General features: G+C 38.0%; 1 protein-coding gene across 2 annotated transcripts in view; it reads left to right on the top strand.

The window, feature by feature from the left end:
* Positions 1 to 16,910, top strand: part of CFAP69 (cilia and flagella associated protein 69) — a 76,988-nt gene extending 60,078 nt beyond the window's left edge. Inside the window, exons 16-23 of one of the 2 annotated variants that reach the window (XM_037066093.1) lie at positions 1,884 to 1,965; positions 6,378 to 6,570; positions 8,133 to 8,270; positions 8,778 to 8,854; positions 11,762 to 11,959; positions 13,722 to 13,808; positions 15,273 to 15,377; positions 15,903 to 16,908. In XM_037066093.1, the coding sequence (XP_036921988.1) occupies positions 1,884 to 1,965; positions 6,378 to 6,570; positions 8,133 to 8,270; positions 8,778 to 8,854; positions 11,762 to 11,959; positions 13,722 to 13,808; positions 15,273 to 15,377; positions 15,903 to 16,073 (1,051 nt within the window). In that variant the 3' untranslated portion in view covers positions 16,074 to 16,908. Of the gene's footprint in view, positions 1 to 1,883; positions 1,966 to 6,377; positions 6,571 to 8,132; positions 8,271 to 8,777; positions 8,855 to 11,761; positions 11,960 to 13,721; positions 13,809 to 15,272; positions 15,378 to 15,902 lie in introns of both variants that reach the window. The other variant, XM_037066094.1, reaches the window with a different exon arrangement.
* The last annotated feature ends 228 nt before the right edge of the window (positions 16,911 to 17,138 follow it).

Below are 17,138 nucleotides of genomic sequence, written 5' to 3'. Positions count from 1 at the left end.
GAAGGGCAGATAAAGTGCTTCCCAGATAAGGTCAAATTAAAGGAGTTCATCATCACCAAGCCCTTATTGTATGAAATGTTAAAGGGACTTAATGTAAGAAAAAGATGATCAAAAATAAGAACAGTAAAATGACAACAAACTCACAACTATCAACAACTGAACCTTAAAAAAAAAAAAAACAAAGTAAGCAAACAACTAGAACAGGAAGAAAACCACAGAAATGGAGATCACATGGAGGGGTATCAGTAGGGAAAGGGAGGGGAGGAATGGGGGGGAAAGGTACAGGGAATGAGTAGCATAGATGGTAGGTAGAAAATAGAGATTAAGAATAGTATGGGAAATGGACAGGCCAAAGAACTTCTATGTACCACACATGAACTGGGGTGGAGGGGGAATTCTGCTGGGACGGGGATGCAGGGTAGAGGGGAATAAAGGGAAGGGAAATGGGACAACTGCAATAGCTTACTCAATAAAATATATATATTTTTTAAATGTTATTTTGCAGGAATTTGTTTATTTTGTCTAAATTTTCAAATTTACTGCCATGTGGTTGTTTGTAATGTCCTCTTGGTATCTTCAATGTCTGTAAAATACATGATGCCTCTTCTTTTTTCCCTGACATTAGTCATTTCTTCCTTCTTTCCATTATTTTTCCCTCACGGTTTTCACCAGGAGTTAATCAATGATTAGTAAACTAGCCTTTTCAAGGAATGAATTTGTGTGCTTTGTTGATTCTATTTTATATTACTTTGTATTTCATTACTTTATATGTTCTTTTTCTTTCATTTAATTTTACCTTTTCTATTTCTTGCGATGGATGCCTGGATCATAGATTTTCAACCTTCTGCTCGAATGTATCCAAGGCTGTAAATTCTCTAATCATATGGTTTTAGCTCCAGCTGTGTTTTAATATGTTCTATTTTGGCAACATTAAGTTCAAATTATTTTGTTTTTCATTGTGATTTTCTTTTTTTGACCTTTGGGACATTTAGAAGTATATTGTTTAATTTCTGAACAGATGAGGATGTTGTATTTTTTCTTATGTTCTAATTGGTGTGAATGAAACAGGATGAAATCAGCCCACGATAGGCATCTGCAAGTACTAATTCAAACGTAGGAACAAAATGTAAAACCTGGAACCACCTGAGTGCGAGGGGCCACGCCGATGGCCTTCATTCACCAACTCCCCAACCACCACCAACACACACACACACACACACACACACACACACACATTAAAAAACAGACAGGAGAAACAGGGCTCGCTTTTTTTTTAAAGAAGGGGCCATATTAAATAATTAAGTTAATGCTGAACCATAAATAGTGAAGTAATAGCCATAGGACATAGGTATGTGACCCGAAGGTGAGTCCAGCAAGCCTGGGAGAAAGAACAGAGGCTGGGGATCCAACCCCACCCAGGAGAACACTGAAAGCAGCCCCTGCTGCGTCTTCAACCCTGCACTCCCCGCAAACTGCACAGGCCTACGCAGCAGGGCCTTAGCAAATAATCTCGATTGCAAAGATAAGATGAAATTAAGAATCATCAAGTGAGCATACCAACCCTGTGAAAGAGACAATGAATAGATACATTTTGAAGAAACAGCTCCTGGGATAACCCAGAGGACACCTTTAAGAATAATATCATGAAAGCAAAGGAGCATATTGCATCTGTAGAAAAAAAATAGGCAGTTATGAGAAAGAATTGGTACTGGTTAAACGACACTGACGAAGTCTCTTCAAAATTCAGTTTTTAAGCAAAAAAAAATTACTTGAGTTCAGGGAATGAAGAAAAATACTTTGAAAAAACTTTTGATAGAAGTAACCTGACAAATTAGTTTAACAGTAAATCCTTGTTCAATGAATGGCTTCCTTTTTTATTTAAGGTGCTGCATTTTGGCTTGTTATGCCTCAGAGGATTACTTTCTTGAAAAAGAAGGCATTTTTCTTCTTTTGGATTTGTTGGCAGTAAGTACGATGATTATAACAGTTGTGAAACAAAAATATCTTTGTTAACCTTTCCAAACTGGGTACCACAAAACATTATTCGAAATGTGCCCCCACAGTATTCAAATGTTTGTTTAGTCAAAATCCCTCTTGGGGATTTATAATACACATTGAAGGCTCCGAATATTTCTCCAGTGAAGAAATCAGTTTGTTTAGGACTGGGTTCTCAGACACATGACAGCAGAGAATTTGCTTTATGGTTTTTCCCCCCAACCTTTAAAGAAATAGTTTGTGAGGTGCTAGACTATATCAAAACCTATCATTTTTATTCATAACTTTTAGCTTCTTTTTGTAGTATTCAAAGCTAAGGGCCACATTAACAGAGGGAGTAAAGATCGGCGTTTTTTAAGAACTGTGTATAATTTGGAGGTACTGCGAAGACGCTAGTGTGTCATGGACCATTTTACAGAAAAAGCGGGCGTGAGCACACTAAGCCTTCCAGAATGGGGTTGCCAGTTAGCAGCTGGGAGGATTGGCAAAGGCCCCGATTTATCCTCAAAGTAACCCCCTACTGGCCTTAGTGATAAGTGAGTTGCCCATGGTCAGGATAATGTGGGGAGAAAAGGGTAATTTTGTTTTAATAGAACTTGGAAGAATCAGAGTTCTAGTGTGTCACTGTTGATCGCCACCATTCTTGATTTTATTAACAGAATAACAAACCTACTTTGATGTAGCAAAGGTACTAAAATTATATGAGTTCTTACATCTCTCTGAAAAAAAATTATTTGAATGTAAACTGTAATTGAAAAAAAATTTAAAACTCAACTAGGAAAAAAGATAAATAAATAAATTACATTAAAAAAATAGCACTGGCCAGTTTGGCTCGGTTGGAGTGTCATATTATAAACTGAAAGGTCAAGGGTTCGATTCTGGATCAGGGCACATATCTTGGTTGCAGATTTGGTCCCAGGTTGAGGTGCATACGAGAAGCAACTGATTGATGTTTTCTCACTCACATCGAAGTTTTGCTCTCTCTCTTCCTTCCCCTCTCTCTAAAAATCAATAAGCATGCCATCGGATGAGGATTTAAAAAATAAGTTACACTAGGGGTAAGATTTCATTAGATGTGAAACACTGCAAACAAAAATATGTGAATAATAATTGTAATAATAATTAAAGTAACCCACCTTGAGAAACAGGAGGGAGTCATAACCAGAAATCCTTGGAAAGTTCAGAAGATTGAGCATATACAGAAGAATCTGTGTAGCTCCACTAGTGTAGTCCAAAATGATGTACTGCTCACCATGTTCCTCTGAGTGCAGTACAGGTATGCCCAGAGGCACGTGGGGACGTCGGGGCATTCTCAAACTTCCTAAATTAATTTAGCACATCTTCCTGGAACCTCACTTTTACCTAAATATTTGGAAGTGAGGAGTTGTATTAAACGTGTACATGTATTAAATACTTAAATTTTACATTAACATTAAAGATTAGATAGAAGGCTTCAAAGACATTTCTCACTTGTGTTCACTCTCATTCACCGTTAGGATTTCTTTGATGGAAAGATACAAAGACTGGTAGGAAAAGTCATATAGCACAGTAGTTGTGAGCGTGGGCTGGAATCCACTACTTGTTAGCTGTGTAACCTGGAAAACTTATTTAACATCTTTGATACCAACTTCTTCAAAACAAATAATGCTGTCTACCTCATATTCTATTGGGAAGGGTTTGAGTGATTATGTTTATGCATACACACATGTGCACATACATGTATATATGTGTATATGCATGTATATGAGGTCTGTCTAGAAAAAGTTTAGCCATTGTTAATACAATGAGAACAGTTTGCAGGACATTGATGTAACCTGACAGCCAAGGGGAGTGGAGTGGAATGTGCATGTGTGAACAATGACGACTTCACTCTACTAGTCAGTGGGGGCAGTAGATGCCAATGAATAACCATGTGTACTGTGTGGCCTCACATTCAAAAGGACTGAGAGAGTAGAGCAATGAATCTCCATCAAATTTTGCATTAAGCTTGAACATTCCTCCATGGAAACTATTCAGATGACCAGAAGGTCACAGCTGTGGGCAACTGGCGATGGGCAGCTTCATCATGACAGTGTGTCCACTCATGCAGCACGTCTCATGCAGAGTTTTTTTTGTGTGAAACATCAAATCATCCAGGTCACTCGGCGCCCCCTACAGCCCAGATTTGATGTCCTATGACCTCTAGCTTTTCCCAAAACTAAAATCACCTTTGAAAGGGCAGAGATATCAGACCATCTATAAGACTCAGGAGAATACCACAGGGCAGCTGACGGCAATTGGGAAAACTGTGTGAGGTCCCAAGGGGCCTGCTTTGAAGGGGACTGAAGTGTCATTGTCCTGTGTACAGTGTTTCTTGTGTCTTCATAATGTCTCTTTTTCATAATGATATGGCTGATACCTTCTGGACAGACTGCACATATATACACTTTATGTTTATATATATATATATATATATATATATATATATATATATAGTGTTATTCTAACATTAGTTAAAAATAATTTCTGACACATTTTTGCTGTGTTTTTCTACTGTTATAATTATTGAATTATGCTTAATATAGTTTGAACCAGTCAAGTTAAATTATAATTATAAACATCCTTTAATGAAGTTTATATGTTAACTTTAACCCTTCTCCTAAAAGTGGAGTATAGAAATAACTCATTTTATTGATAGTTCTGCTTAACATAATCTGTGAAAACATTGGGATGGCCAAAAAGTCCATTTAGCTTTTTCTGTAAAGTGAAAGACACCTTTTTCATTTTCACCAATAACTTTATTGATTATATTTTTTCAGTATGTGGGTGGCTGTCTCCTGCTATTGGCATCTAGTGGGTAGAGGCCAGGGGTGCTGTGAAACATCTTTCAATGCATAAGACAGCCCCACAGCAAAGAATTATTTAGACAAAATGTCAGTAGTACCAAGAAACTTTGCAAAACCATTTTGACATGTTGTTCAGTCATGGCACCTTCTCCAAACACTGCACAAATCATTTTTTGCATTTCAGTTGAGTTTTTACCCTGCTTGAAATGATAAAGCATAATACACCAAAAATGTTGTGTGTCTTCTTCATCTTCAACATTAAAATGGCTGCACAAAAATTCACCAATTTTGATAAGGCTTTTTTTTTAATACACGCCGATATGACAGCTGTCACAATACAGTCTAACAGAATTATTTCAAGTGAAGTTGAAGATAGCTAAGCACTATGAGAGCCATCATACAGAAAAAACTAAATAAATTTTTTGGCCAACCCAATATTTATTCAGTGTACAATAGTTACTAATAGTAGTTAAATATTACTGAGAGGTTGTTATGTGACAGGCAGTTTCATATAACTCATCATAATAACTCTCTAAAGCATGTAAACATTATTTGCCTTCATTTAACCAAGAGGAAACTGGTGATGTTTATAATTCAAACAACATGTTACGTGTTTCCTGTTCTGTTCTATTAGCACTGCACTGGAAGAGTTAACCATTTAAAAAATGTGTCACACAGAAACCGTCACTGCGAGGCCATTGGTCTGCACCACTTCTCTCTACCTAAACTTTGGTTTGTTGAAAACTAGTTTAACAAAACAAAGGAAATATGCTTGAAAATGTTTCGTAAATTCTCAAATACTCTTATGGATGCTGCTTTTCAAAATACAAAATTATAGCTCATTTAGTTATTTTCATACGTGACTATCCCTTGCAGTTACCATCCGTTCTTAGGAATGTTGAGGTTGCAGCTACCGTGAAGCATTACAAACAGTACAGCATGGCGATTGGAAAGACCCTGGAACTACGGTGACTTGTATACAGCGCTGGTGGCCTCGCCCCACCTAAAATGAACACCTCTACTTACTGTTGCACTCTCTCTTCCTCCTAGTCAACCAGACCAATTACATTTTTGGTCACGATGCGTGTTTGTAACTACATCAGAATTATACTGAATCTTTTTTCTTTTTCTTTTTTAAATTTCTACTGTTTGAAAATTTATTCATTACGATGGGCATCTGTTGTGGTGGTGTTTTTTTTGTCCTCACTGAAGGTATTTTTTCATTGCTTTCAGAGAGTGAGGAAGGGAGAAACTTCAAATTGTTGTCTTCCTTAAGCGCCCCGACTGGGGAGTGAATCTGCACCCTAGGTATGTGCCTTGACCCAGAATCGAATGGCAGCCTTTCAGTTAAGGGATGATGCTCCAGCCCACTGAGCCATGCTGGCCGGTGCAATGAACATCTGTTTTATAGATTAGCACAAATCATACTTAAGTAGAGTTTCAATTGAATAAGGCAATCATTTAGAAGAAATGTATTAATACAAATGTTTCTCCTTTTTTAAGGTAATAGTTTTAATATTTATTGCACCTTTTTTCTTTTTCTGTTTCTTGCAAAAGTTGAACCAAAAAAAATTCTGTAATCTAATACTTGGAATAATGGTTGAATTTTGTGATAACCCCAAAACTGCGCCTCATGTCAACACTTGGCGGGGGAAGAAGGACCAAACGGCTGCCAGCCTTTTAATTAAATTGTGGAGAAAGGAAGAAAAAGAACTGGGAGTAAAACGTGATAAACATGGAATGATTATTGGTGAGTGTATTTATAATCGTTAGTTCAAGTGATGCGATGCATATGATTAAAAAGAGATCTTTAAAAGAGTAGTACAGTAATGGACACAAATATCAGTGTGGCAGTTACCAGAGGGGGCACGGGGGCAGGATGCAGACTTCGGATGAATGTATCTGACTTCCGGGAGGTCAGATACATTGGTGCCGGAGGGAAGCTAGACTCTGTGATGAGCCCACAATGCGATATACAGGTGATGTGTTACAGAATTTTAAACTTGAAACTTATATAATGTTACTGATAACTTATATAATGTTTTATTAACTTATGTAATATTACCCCAATAAATTTAGTTTGAAAAAAATAAGATATTAGAAAAGGACTCTCACCCCTTTGTTTAAAGTTCTTTCGTAGGGGCTTGCCATCATAAAACTTAAACATTTTAGTGGCAGATTCATATGTTTATATAAATTTTTAGGAATGGTATTTGATTATATCCCTTAACTTGAAAAAACTAACAGTAGTACTTCCTAAAGAAGTTTCTCTGGGCTACCTGCTTTTACAAATAGATTCAGTAATATTTCATTTAGCAATAAAACTTGGGATGTAAATAGAGTGCTCGAAAATAATTTTATAGTATTTTATACATTTTTGTTGATTTATATTTATACAATTTACTTTTTATATGAAGAAACTTTCCTAAACAAAAGTAAATGAAATGTTTCATAAATTGTAATTACTAGGTTTGAAGTTCACGAAGTTCATAGTATCAGTGTTTAGAGTTCATTTATCTAGTCCACAGTGCTACATTTCCTAAACCTCTTAATATTCTCCCTCTGGTTTCATCTAAACTGTTGGTATTTCTTATTTATTTTTTATCCTCACCCAAGGACATATTTATTGATTTTAGAGAGAGAGGAAGGGAGAGAGAGAAACAGTGATCTGAGAATCACGGATGTGAAAGAGAAACATTGATCAGTCCCTCCCATACAGGCCCCAGTCGGGGGCGGAACTGCAGCCCAGGTTGACGCCCTGACCAGGGAGCAAACTCGTAACCTTCTGGTGTCGGGTGATGCTTCCGCCAAGTGAGCCACCTGGCCGAGGCAGCATTATTTACTTTTAAATGAAAATACTTCTGCTCTAACTTCTGATGATTTCTGTCTTCAGTCTGAGTTTATTATGTCTGAGTTGTGATCTATCACATCATAAAAGTTTTTATATTTACAGCATAATGTGTAGAAACCAAAAGCAAAGGAGATACATCATTGTGAAAGTGACGTTGTTCAAAGTCTGGATTTCAAAGTTAGTAGAGTCGCATAAGGGTTTCGTTCTTTAAAACGTAATTTTGTGAAATTTTCATATTTTACTAAATGATAAAAATGAAAACTATAAGTTTTGCCACAGAATGGGGAAGAAACAACAGGTTACTTATGCTTTCAAAAGACTAACCATCTGCAAGGCACTGTTTGACTGTATTATATAATGTTTGTATTTTATGATGTCTGGACTAAAATCTCAACATTAAGTATTAATTTATTATGGTTTTTATCTATTCCTTCTATGTTTTAATGACATCTGATTATTAGATACAAAGAGGCCTCTATTTACGAGTTTTCAAGAAGAGCAGAAAGTCATGCCACTGCCCGCCAACTGCCCGACTGTCGCTGTCATGGACGTGGCAGAGAACATCAGAGCAAAAATCTATGCTGTGCTGGGCAAACTGGGTAAGAAGCTGCTGTCAGATTCACAAGAGCCTCCTGTTTTGCCAAGTATATGAGCTGATTTTGCTTTGGAGCCCATTTTTCAAAGATGATGAACGGAAGTCCCTTTATCCAGAAAAATGCTTGTGCCATCATTATCCCAGGGTCCAGGCTACACCCCCGACCAATTTCATCAGGGTGTGTGGGACCCAAAGTGGTATTTTTAACTCTCCTCAGGCAATCCCAGTCTGCAGCCAGGATTAAGTCCTTGATTTTTTAAGGAGGAAGTCCTCACCGTTAGGGTTCCCACAGTGCAGGATCACGGCCCGACCATAGCACAGAAAGTATTCCTCTTTAATGCTAGATAAGGACCACCTGGCAGGTCTGTTATAGGAGGAAGTCAGAAGCTCACAGAGGAACTTTTTCATAAAACAAAGAGAGTTCAAAAGTAACTGATTGCATTTTTTATGATATATATTTTTAATCACTTGCTCTATTAAAGTACGTCTCTCTTTATGAATTTTTGTTTAGATTTTGAAAATTTACCTGGTCTGTCTACTGAAGATTTTGTCACCCTTTGTATCATACATAGATATCTTGATTTTAAAGTGAGTACCTTCTTAATCTTGTTATTAAAATATAAAATATAGTGTGGCAAAAAATCAATTGGGAATTAAAGTACCTGTTTGTGGTTGTAAGCATTCACCCATGTGAACTGTGCAGTTTTTATTTTCCATTTTGTATTTGATACTATTCAAAACAGCATATAAAAAATAATTGTGTATTTTCAATGGGATAAGATTTCATCCAAGTATTAGTTTATGAAAGAAGATGTGTGTTACTGAGAGCTATTAAGAAGCTTCCCAGGACTTCCACCAAGATGGAGGCGTAGGTGGAAACACTGTGCCTTCTACCACAACCAAGTTTAAAGACAACAAAGTTTTAGTAAACAAAAACGCAGCCAAAACACAGAAAATTGAACTATTCAGAAGTCCAACAACGACGAACCATTCAGCCAGACCGATAGGAGGGGCGGAGCCAACACTGGAGAACCCGGTCTCAAAGGAAAGATCCCCTGACCCAGGCTTGCAGGCAGCTGTGGGCAGACCCAGTGAGGGCGCAAGGCAGCAGGCCAACCATGGTCACACATTCGCATGCAGATAAGCCAGTGATGGAGCGAGTAGTGAGACAGACCGCACAGGCCCCAGCATCGGGAAGCAGCAGAGGGGACCGCCATTGCCCCTCTCTGACCCTGTCCCCACATAAAGCATCACAACCCAGCGACTGAGTTGCCCCACCCTGGTGAACACCTAGGGCTCCGCTCCTCATAGGTAACAGGTGTGAACAGACCAAAACATGGCTCAGAGATGATAATTCTAAGCTACAAAGAAATAGCCAACCTCTCAGATGCACAGTTCAAAATACTGGTCATCAGGATGCTCACAGAACTGGTCGATTTTAGTCACAAATTAGAGGAACAAATAAAGGCTAAACTAACTGAAATGAAGGGAAATGCACAGGAAACCAATAGTGATGGAAAGGAAACTGGTACTCAAATCAAGGGAGTGGACCAGAAGGAAGAAAAAAATGACCAAACAGAAAAATATGAAGAAACAAGAATTCAAAAAAATGAGGAGAGGCTTAGGAACCTCCAAGACATCTTTAAATGTTCCAACTTCTGAATTATAAGGATACCAGAAGGGGAAGAGGAACAGCCACGAGTGGAAAACTTATTTGAACAAATAATAAAGGAGAACTTCCCCAGTCTGGCAAAGGAAATAGACTTCCAGGAAATCCAGGAAGCTCAGAGAGTCCCAAAGAAGTTGGACCCAAGAAGGAACACACCAAGGCACATCATAATTACATTAGCCAAGATTAAAATGAAGGAGAGAATCCTAGAAGCAGCAAGAGATAAGGGGGCAGTCACCTACAAAGGAGTTCCCATCAGACTGTCAGCAGATTTCTCAAAAGAGACCTTACAGGCAAGAAGGGGCTGGAAAGAAGTATTCCAAGTCATGAAATCCAAAGACCTACATCCAAGATTGCTCTATCCAGCAAAGCTTTCATTTAGAATGGAGGGACAGATAAAGTGCTTCTCAGATAAGGTCAAATTCAAGGAGTTCATCATCACCAAGCCCTTATTATATGAAATGTTAAAGGGACTTATCTAAGAAAAAGAAGATAAAAAATATGAACAGTGAAAGGACAGCAAACTCAGTTATTAACAACCACACCTAAAACAAAAGCAAACTAAGAGGACAGCTAGATCCAGCAGCAGAACCATAGAAATGAAGATCACATGGAGGGTTAGCAACAGGGGAGTGGGAGGAGGAGAAGGGGGGAGAAGGTACAGAAAATAAGTAGCATAGATGGTAGGTAGAAAATAGATAGGGGGAGGGTAAGAATGGTAGGGGAAATATAGAATCTAAAGAACTTGAGACAGGTGGTCATAAACTAAAGGTGAGGAATGGTGGGGGAGGGGGTGTGCAGGGTGGAGGGGAATGACGGGGGAAATAGAACAACTGTAATGCTATAATCAATAAAATATATTTTTTAAAAAAAGAAGCTTCCCAGAATGTTTAAAATATTTCTTCTCTTTAGAAAACATTAGAAGCTAGAATTAAGTGAATTGCTTTTTAAAATAAATCCTTAATTCTTATTAAAGTATCATTTTATCACTACTTCATGTAATGCTCAAATATCAATCGAAGGAGACTAGGTTGCTTACCTTGCTCGTGATGTTTTAGTAAATAAATGCTTTCGGAGTTTCAGGAGTGTCTTTTCAAGCAAATATTTTCTAATAATACTAGGATACTGTATATTTGAATATTGTAAATGAATAAACTTCTATTTTCAAATGAAAATAAGACTGAATTTATATATCCTATCCTGGATATATACATTTTTCTTTAAGTTTAAATGTACTCAAGCACCTAAATTTGCAGACGGCCCAGAATATGCTATGGAGCTATCAGCTTGATAGAACCATGGAGTTAAGAGCTTGGAATCCAATTACTGCTGTAGCTAGAAGGTGAAGGGGGGCAGTGCCCTATTTCTCAAGGTGGCTAGGTTCTAGGGTTCCAGGGATTCCTGTGTTCATTCCTGCATTCCTATAAATTCAGCTCGACTCATCCTTCAATGTATAGCTTTAGGGAAAAAAAACGTCAGCAGTGCAGGAGAATGAGACTAAAGCCGCAGTTTCTGCGGCTGTGAAAAGGGTGAGTGTAAACCAGAGGGCAGATGGCAGTGAACTAGACTGAGGCAGTGGATTCCCGTCTGTGAATACCTTATCATTGAAAAACATTTGGTAGATTACTTTTGAAAACTCGTGTGTAACTGCTTCTCCAAGTCATTCCCAATGCACCTACCTTGGAACATCCCTAAGGAGTAAGTTAGGAAAGCTGGTTTGGTAAGTGTTAACTTTGGAACAATAGTCAAAATAAAGTATCACCTAAAATTGTATCTTTTATTTTCAGTTAATTTAACTTTTTTAAACTTAAACTTTGTTATAACAGATTGGAGAAATATGGAATGAAATATGTGAAGAAATAAAGTTAGAAAGGTTAATACCAGTCACTACAGATAGAAATGCTTTGGAAGCTATCACAACAGCTTCAGAAAATATTGGAAAGATGGTTGCTTCTCTGCAAAGGGAGATGGTTGAAAGCCAAGCACGCCAAGATGTACAAAATGAACAAAAAGTATATGCAAAAGTAAGCCACAGATACCACTGAGTCACAAGATGATAATTTCGTTGTATAAATTAGTTGAAGGTCTCCATAGGATATATTTGCCGTACTTGTGAATGTTTCAGCACTTAAAGTTATTTTGTAGTTTTCTCTTATGTTACTTTCACTGTCTTTGTACAGTTTTTAAAGTCACAATGGAGTTAAGAGCTTAAAATACTCAAATTACTATATGCAGTGCTGTTTCATGGCATTGTAGTGTGATTTCTACAGGCTTACATTTCAGAAGGTAAAAAGATACCTGAGACACTTCCCTGTTTTGAAATGTCAAAGAGAATTCCAAAATCGCTGGCTATTTTAATGTGCACATTTAGCAAATTCTGACAAATGGTGTCTCTCTGTAACTCTGGGTATAACTTCACTGGGAAAGTTGCTCCTCGTCCCTGCCCAGCGTGGATTCCTTACGGGTAGGCCAAGCACTTAGCGATGAGCGGTATCCTCACAGCAGTGCCCGAACCCTGGGAGCGTTGTCTGAGTCCAGAAGTAACTGGTCTCTGGCTTTTAGCCTGTGAGGGAAATACAAGCCATTTGTCTGAAACTTTACACAGGTAGGAAACTGACACCTCAGAAGCTTTCGAGCAAACAGGTTGTGGCTGTTTAAATCAACTTGTCCACAGACACAAAGATGACGCAGACTTCCCACTTATGCGTGGTGAGCCTTTACAGCTGCAATTAAATATTTAAAACCCTTTAAGGTGATTTCCAAAGTGTTTCCTACTGCCCGCTCCTTTCACGTAGACTATTATTAAAATGTACATCTTTAGCCCCAGTGGAACTCTACCTGCATCTATGAATTTTGTCCTGTTTTAGACACCTCCTTGCTGAAAGTTTTGTTAAGCATTTTTATTGTGTGGATGCTGCCATTTAACCCACTTATTTGCTGTTATGTGGGTGGCCCCATTGGAAGTTCTGCTGCCTCATTAGTCCTGTTGAATGACATAATGTCTGCTCCGTAGAGCAGCCATTGTCGATAGACTGGTTATTGTTGCTTTTTTATTGTTGCGAATTTTTATCGTTGGCTCTGCCCCACTTATTTTTTAGCAGTCATTTAATTAAATACTCTCAGGTTCGTGATTTAAACTTTCTGTTTGTGTGACTTACCTAATAGTATATTTTATACCTAAAACTTTCTGTGTGTGTGACTTACCTAATAGTATATTTTATAGGGGTAGTTTGTTGAGAAGTATAGTTTTTGCACTTTGCTTGTAGTTCCCTCCCTAGACCGCATCACCATAACAGATCAGCACTCTCACAAACTTGTCCAGCTGCAGTCATAAATTAGAAGGAGTTTTACCTGTATAATCTTGCTTAAACTGTTATCAGTAGCAGCAGGAATCTCCTTTCTCCTGTGAATTTGTGGTTGGATCATTTATATATTTTGTTCTGGGATACAATCTACCTCCACAACTGATCGTCATGTAAAACCATCAGTCTTGCTGAGAGTGATTGCTGTTCCTTTTACATTTTATATTTTTACAACAACACTTTGTACTGCATTTCACGGGAAACAACTCAAACCCTAGACACATGAAGGAAGGGTTTTTTTTTTCATTTTAATACTTTTGTTTTTTTGAGTTGTTGGACTTTATGATTATCCGAATCCTTTTACTAAATAGCCTTAGAACTTACTTTGGCAAAAAATAGGTCTTCCTTCAAAATAAGGGCTTTGAAGCCCTTTGTGGTAATCTTCCATAGAAACTGGAACTCTTCATTATCTTTCTCATTTCAGATACAAGCCACACACAAGCAAAGAGAACTGGCTAACAAATCATGGGAAAACTTCTTGGCTAGAACATCAAATGCTAAAACTCTAAAGGTAGGATTTTTGAAATATGACAGTATCCACAACCAATAGCTAACTCTGACAGACCTTTCCGGGAGTAAATATGTATTCACTTTTTTCTGTTGATCTTTCTGTAAAATGCTAACACTATTAGATCCTCATATGCAATTTTGGATGATAACAAAAAATACGAATTTTTACAGTTACAGAAGGTGCCACTCGGAGTTTGATTTGATTTAGCAGCAGAAAGCAAGAGTAGTGATTCTTGGCTTGCATAAAGGAGATGCTAGTTAGCCAGGAATGAGTTTCTACTTTCCATTCTGTTCCGTAAGAAGCAGAGTGAAGAACAGAAAAAATTGTTGTCCGTATTGTTCTCTCCCCTAAGGATGTTCCCCCTCCGTGACCACTAAAAGAAACATTATATTAAAGTTTACATGGATTTGGAATAAACACATGTTTGGAAGCTGCTTCAGCTATAAACTATAAGCTAAAACATTTATAATGCTAATTGTTCACATGAAATATGTTGGAAGCACCATGGATGTCCCAAATCTCATTACTTTTATCCACTTTTTCCATTAACACTTTGAAAGGGCTTTTACATAATGTTATAATTCTTCCTTTAAATATGCAGTTGCTAAATGTTATGTTCGTCTATGAAAATAGTGGAACCATGTTAAGATAGCAAAACCAAAGCTAAGAACACGCTTATTCAAAGTTCCATATCTCCCTGCCCTTGGTGAAGGTTCTTCCCAACTTTACTTATAGAATATGCTCATAACTACCTGTACTTTTAAGGAATAGATAATGAAAATCAGCTCCTTCTCAGCAGATCATTGGTTACCTTGAATTGCACCCATTCTAGTGCCTCAACTATTAAGCTTGAATGTAACTGCAACAAGATCCATCATTTATATTATAAATGCTTGAAACATTTAAGTGTACTAAAATAATATTTAATTTATGCAGAATACTTTGAAAAATATGCATTATCTGATGTAAATTCAGTAGCTTATTCAATTATGCATTAAAAGTTGAACTAGGCCCTGGCTGGTGTAGCTCAGTGGATTGAGCACGGGCCTGCGAACCACACAATCTCGGTTGGATTCCCAGTCAGGGCACATGCCTGGGTTGCAGGCTGGTTCCCAGCAGGGGACACACAAGAGGCAACCATACATTGATATTTCTCTCTTTCTCTCCTTCCCTTCCTCTCTAAAGATAAATAAATAAAATATTTTAGAAAAACTTGAACTAGGACTTGCTTTATTCCTTGGGATATGACCAGGACTTCGGGAAATCTCAGTGATGTTTTTAGGTGACTGGTGTCTTCTGTTAATAACTGTCTTCTTAGCTTAAATGAGTAAATGCATATTCTAGTGCTAACTAATAAAAAAAGAGAGTAGTTCAAATGTAATTTGTATAGTTAAGTATCCCAGTTAATACAATATTATTAACTTTAACAGCAATATTATTTTCATTCTAATTTAAAATCTTCAGAAAGCAAAAAGACTTCAGGAAAAAGCTATAGAATCCTCGAGATACAGTGAGCGACCACCAAATGCAATATTGCACCAGACAGACATTAAAGGCCTTAACACAACGGTAAGACGTTTTTCCTCCGTTACTTTTCTCAGTAGGTACTGAATTTAGTCCCCAGACTGTTATTTCCATGGAGTTTGAGCTCATATTTTTTATTTTTGCTGTTCGAATTTCATATAGTTGAGGGAGATGTGTCTTTAAAGCACCTTCACCCTCGCCCAGTGCTGCTTCAGACCAGGCCCAGCCCCCCGGGATCCCCAAGAAACCACTGCAAGCACTAGTGAGGTTGTTTCTCCACCTCCCTTTGACAGAAGGCACGCCGGAGGTCTATGCCATATCCCTGTGTTCCTGGTGTCCTCTTCTAGACATAAGTCGGCCCTGATTTGGAAGCTGATAAGCAGAAGTAGAATTGAGACCCATTTGCCTGGATCCAGAGCTCTGCTCTTTCCAGTGTCATGCTGCCTCCTAGTTACTTATATGTAGTCTTTGTGTCTTTGCCAAAGTACTAAGCTCAAGGATGAATGAGTTTTTCTCCCATTGAAAAATTTTGTGAATTGACTTGCAGACATTTGCCTTTTGCTTTCTCAGGTGCCCTCCGGTCGGGTGGTAGCAGTGGAAAGCACTCCTGCCCGATTAGTGGGAGGACCTCTGGCTGACACAGACATTGCTCTCAGAAGACTTCCCGTTCGAGGAGGAGCCTTACAGAGAGTGAAAGCAGTAAAAGTTGTGGATGACCCAAAGAAGAGCATTCCTACATAAAAAGCTCTCTCTAGGGAAGTTTTGAAATAAATTCTGCTTCTAATTTTTTAGTTAACTATATCTTTATATAAAATGTAAAGCAAATATTTTAGAATATTTTAGTAAAATACTATTGAAAATAAAAGCAAGCAAATACAATTTATTTTTATTGAAAATATTAACACAGAGCATCAGAAGGATTGTCACCAGTTTTTTTGGAAAGATGGCTGATTGTCTCAACCGAAACTGTACAACATATTGTCTCAGTTAAGGCTCTTTTGGTCACATCTGAACTATTCCAACTGATTTAAGCCAAGAGAGAAAATATAAAAAACACTGTTACAGGCTCTGTAGCTATCAGATCTAGGAGGAATTAAGACTACAGGGGTTGTTGGATCCAGGGATTGAGACTCTGGGTCTTCTCCCCTGGCAGCTCCTGGATTATTCTCTCCCAGGTTGATACCCAGTAGAAAAGAGTGCACGCCTGTCCCTCAACTGTCCTGCAATTGCCCCTGAATTTTACCCCCAACTGACTGCTTGCCCATTCCTTCCTGAGCCATTCACCATGACTCTGGCCAGATCTGAGTACCGCTCACTCCCGGAGCCAGAAGCAGGCCAGCCCACCCAATGCATACGGATGCAGTGGAGCAGGGATTCAGGATATTGTTCTCATGAGTATATATAAATACTGGGCAGCAAAAACATTAGCAACAAATATGTTAGCCAAAGTACAATATTATCTTTGTTTTAAAAAGCAAATGTTATGAGATAAGCAATAAAATTTAAAAACAGATGGCTTTACTTTTAATATATAAATATGCAAAGCAAACTCTATGCTACTTTCTCCTCTTTAATGGGGAAGGAAAAGGAAGAGTGGGGGAAGTGTCTCCTGTCCTTTCACGGTGGAGGTATCTTGCTGAGGAGTAGGAGGTAGATGCGTTGTTGCTGAATGTAGAATAGTACCTGCATTGCTGTGTACCATTATGAGATTTCCATAGCCTTTCTCTTTCCCCATGAAATCCTTCCTCCACTGGGAAATCCCAAAGTTGAGTTGAAGTCCAGGGCTGGGAGAAAAAAGAACCTGTT

This window comes from Sturnira hondurensis, unplaced genomic scaffold (assembly GCF_014824575.4).
Source record: "Sturnira hondurensis isolate 20B ecotype Veracruz unplaced genomic scaffold, ASM1482457v3 Scaffold0016462, whole genome shotgun sequence".
NCBI lineage: Eukaryota > Metazoa > Chordata > Mammalia > Chiroptera > Phyllostomidae > Sturnira > Sturnira hondurensis.
This window is presented reverse-complemented; position numbering and strand designations above follow the sequence as displayed.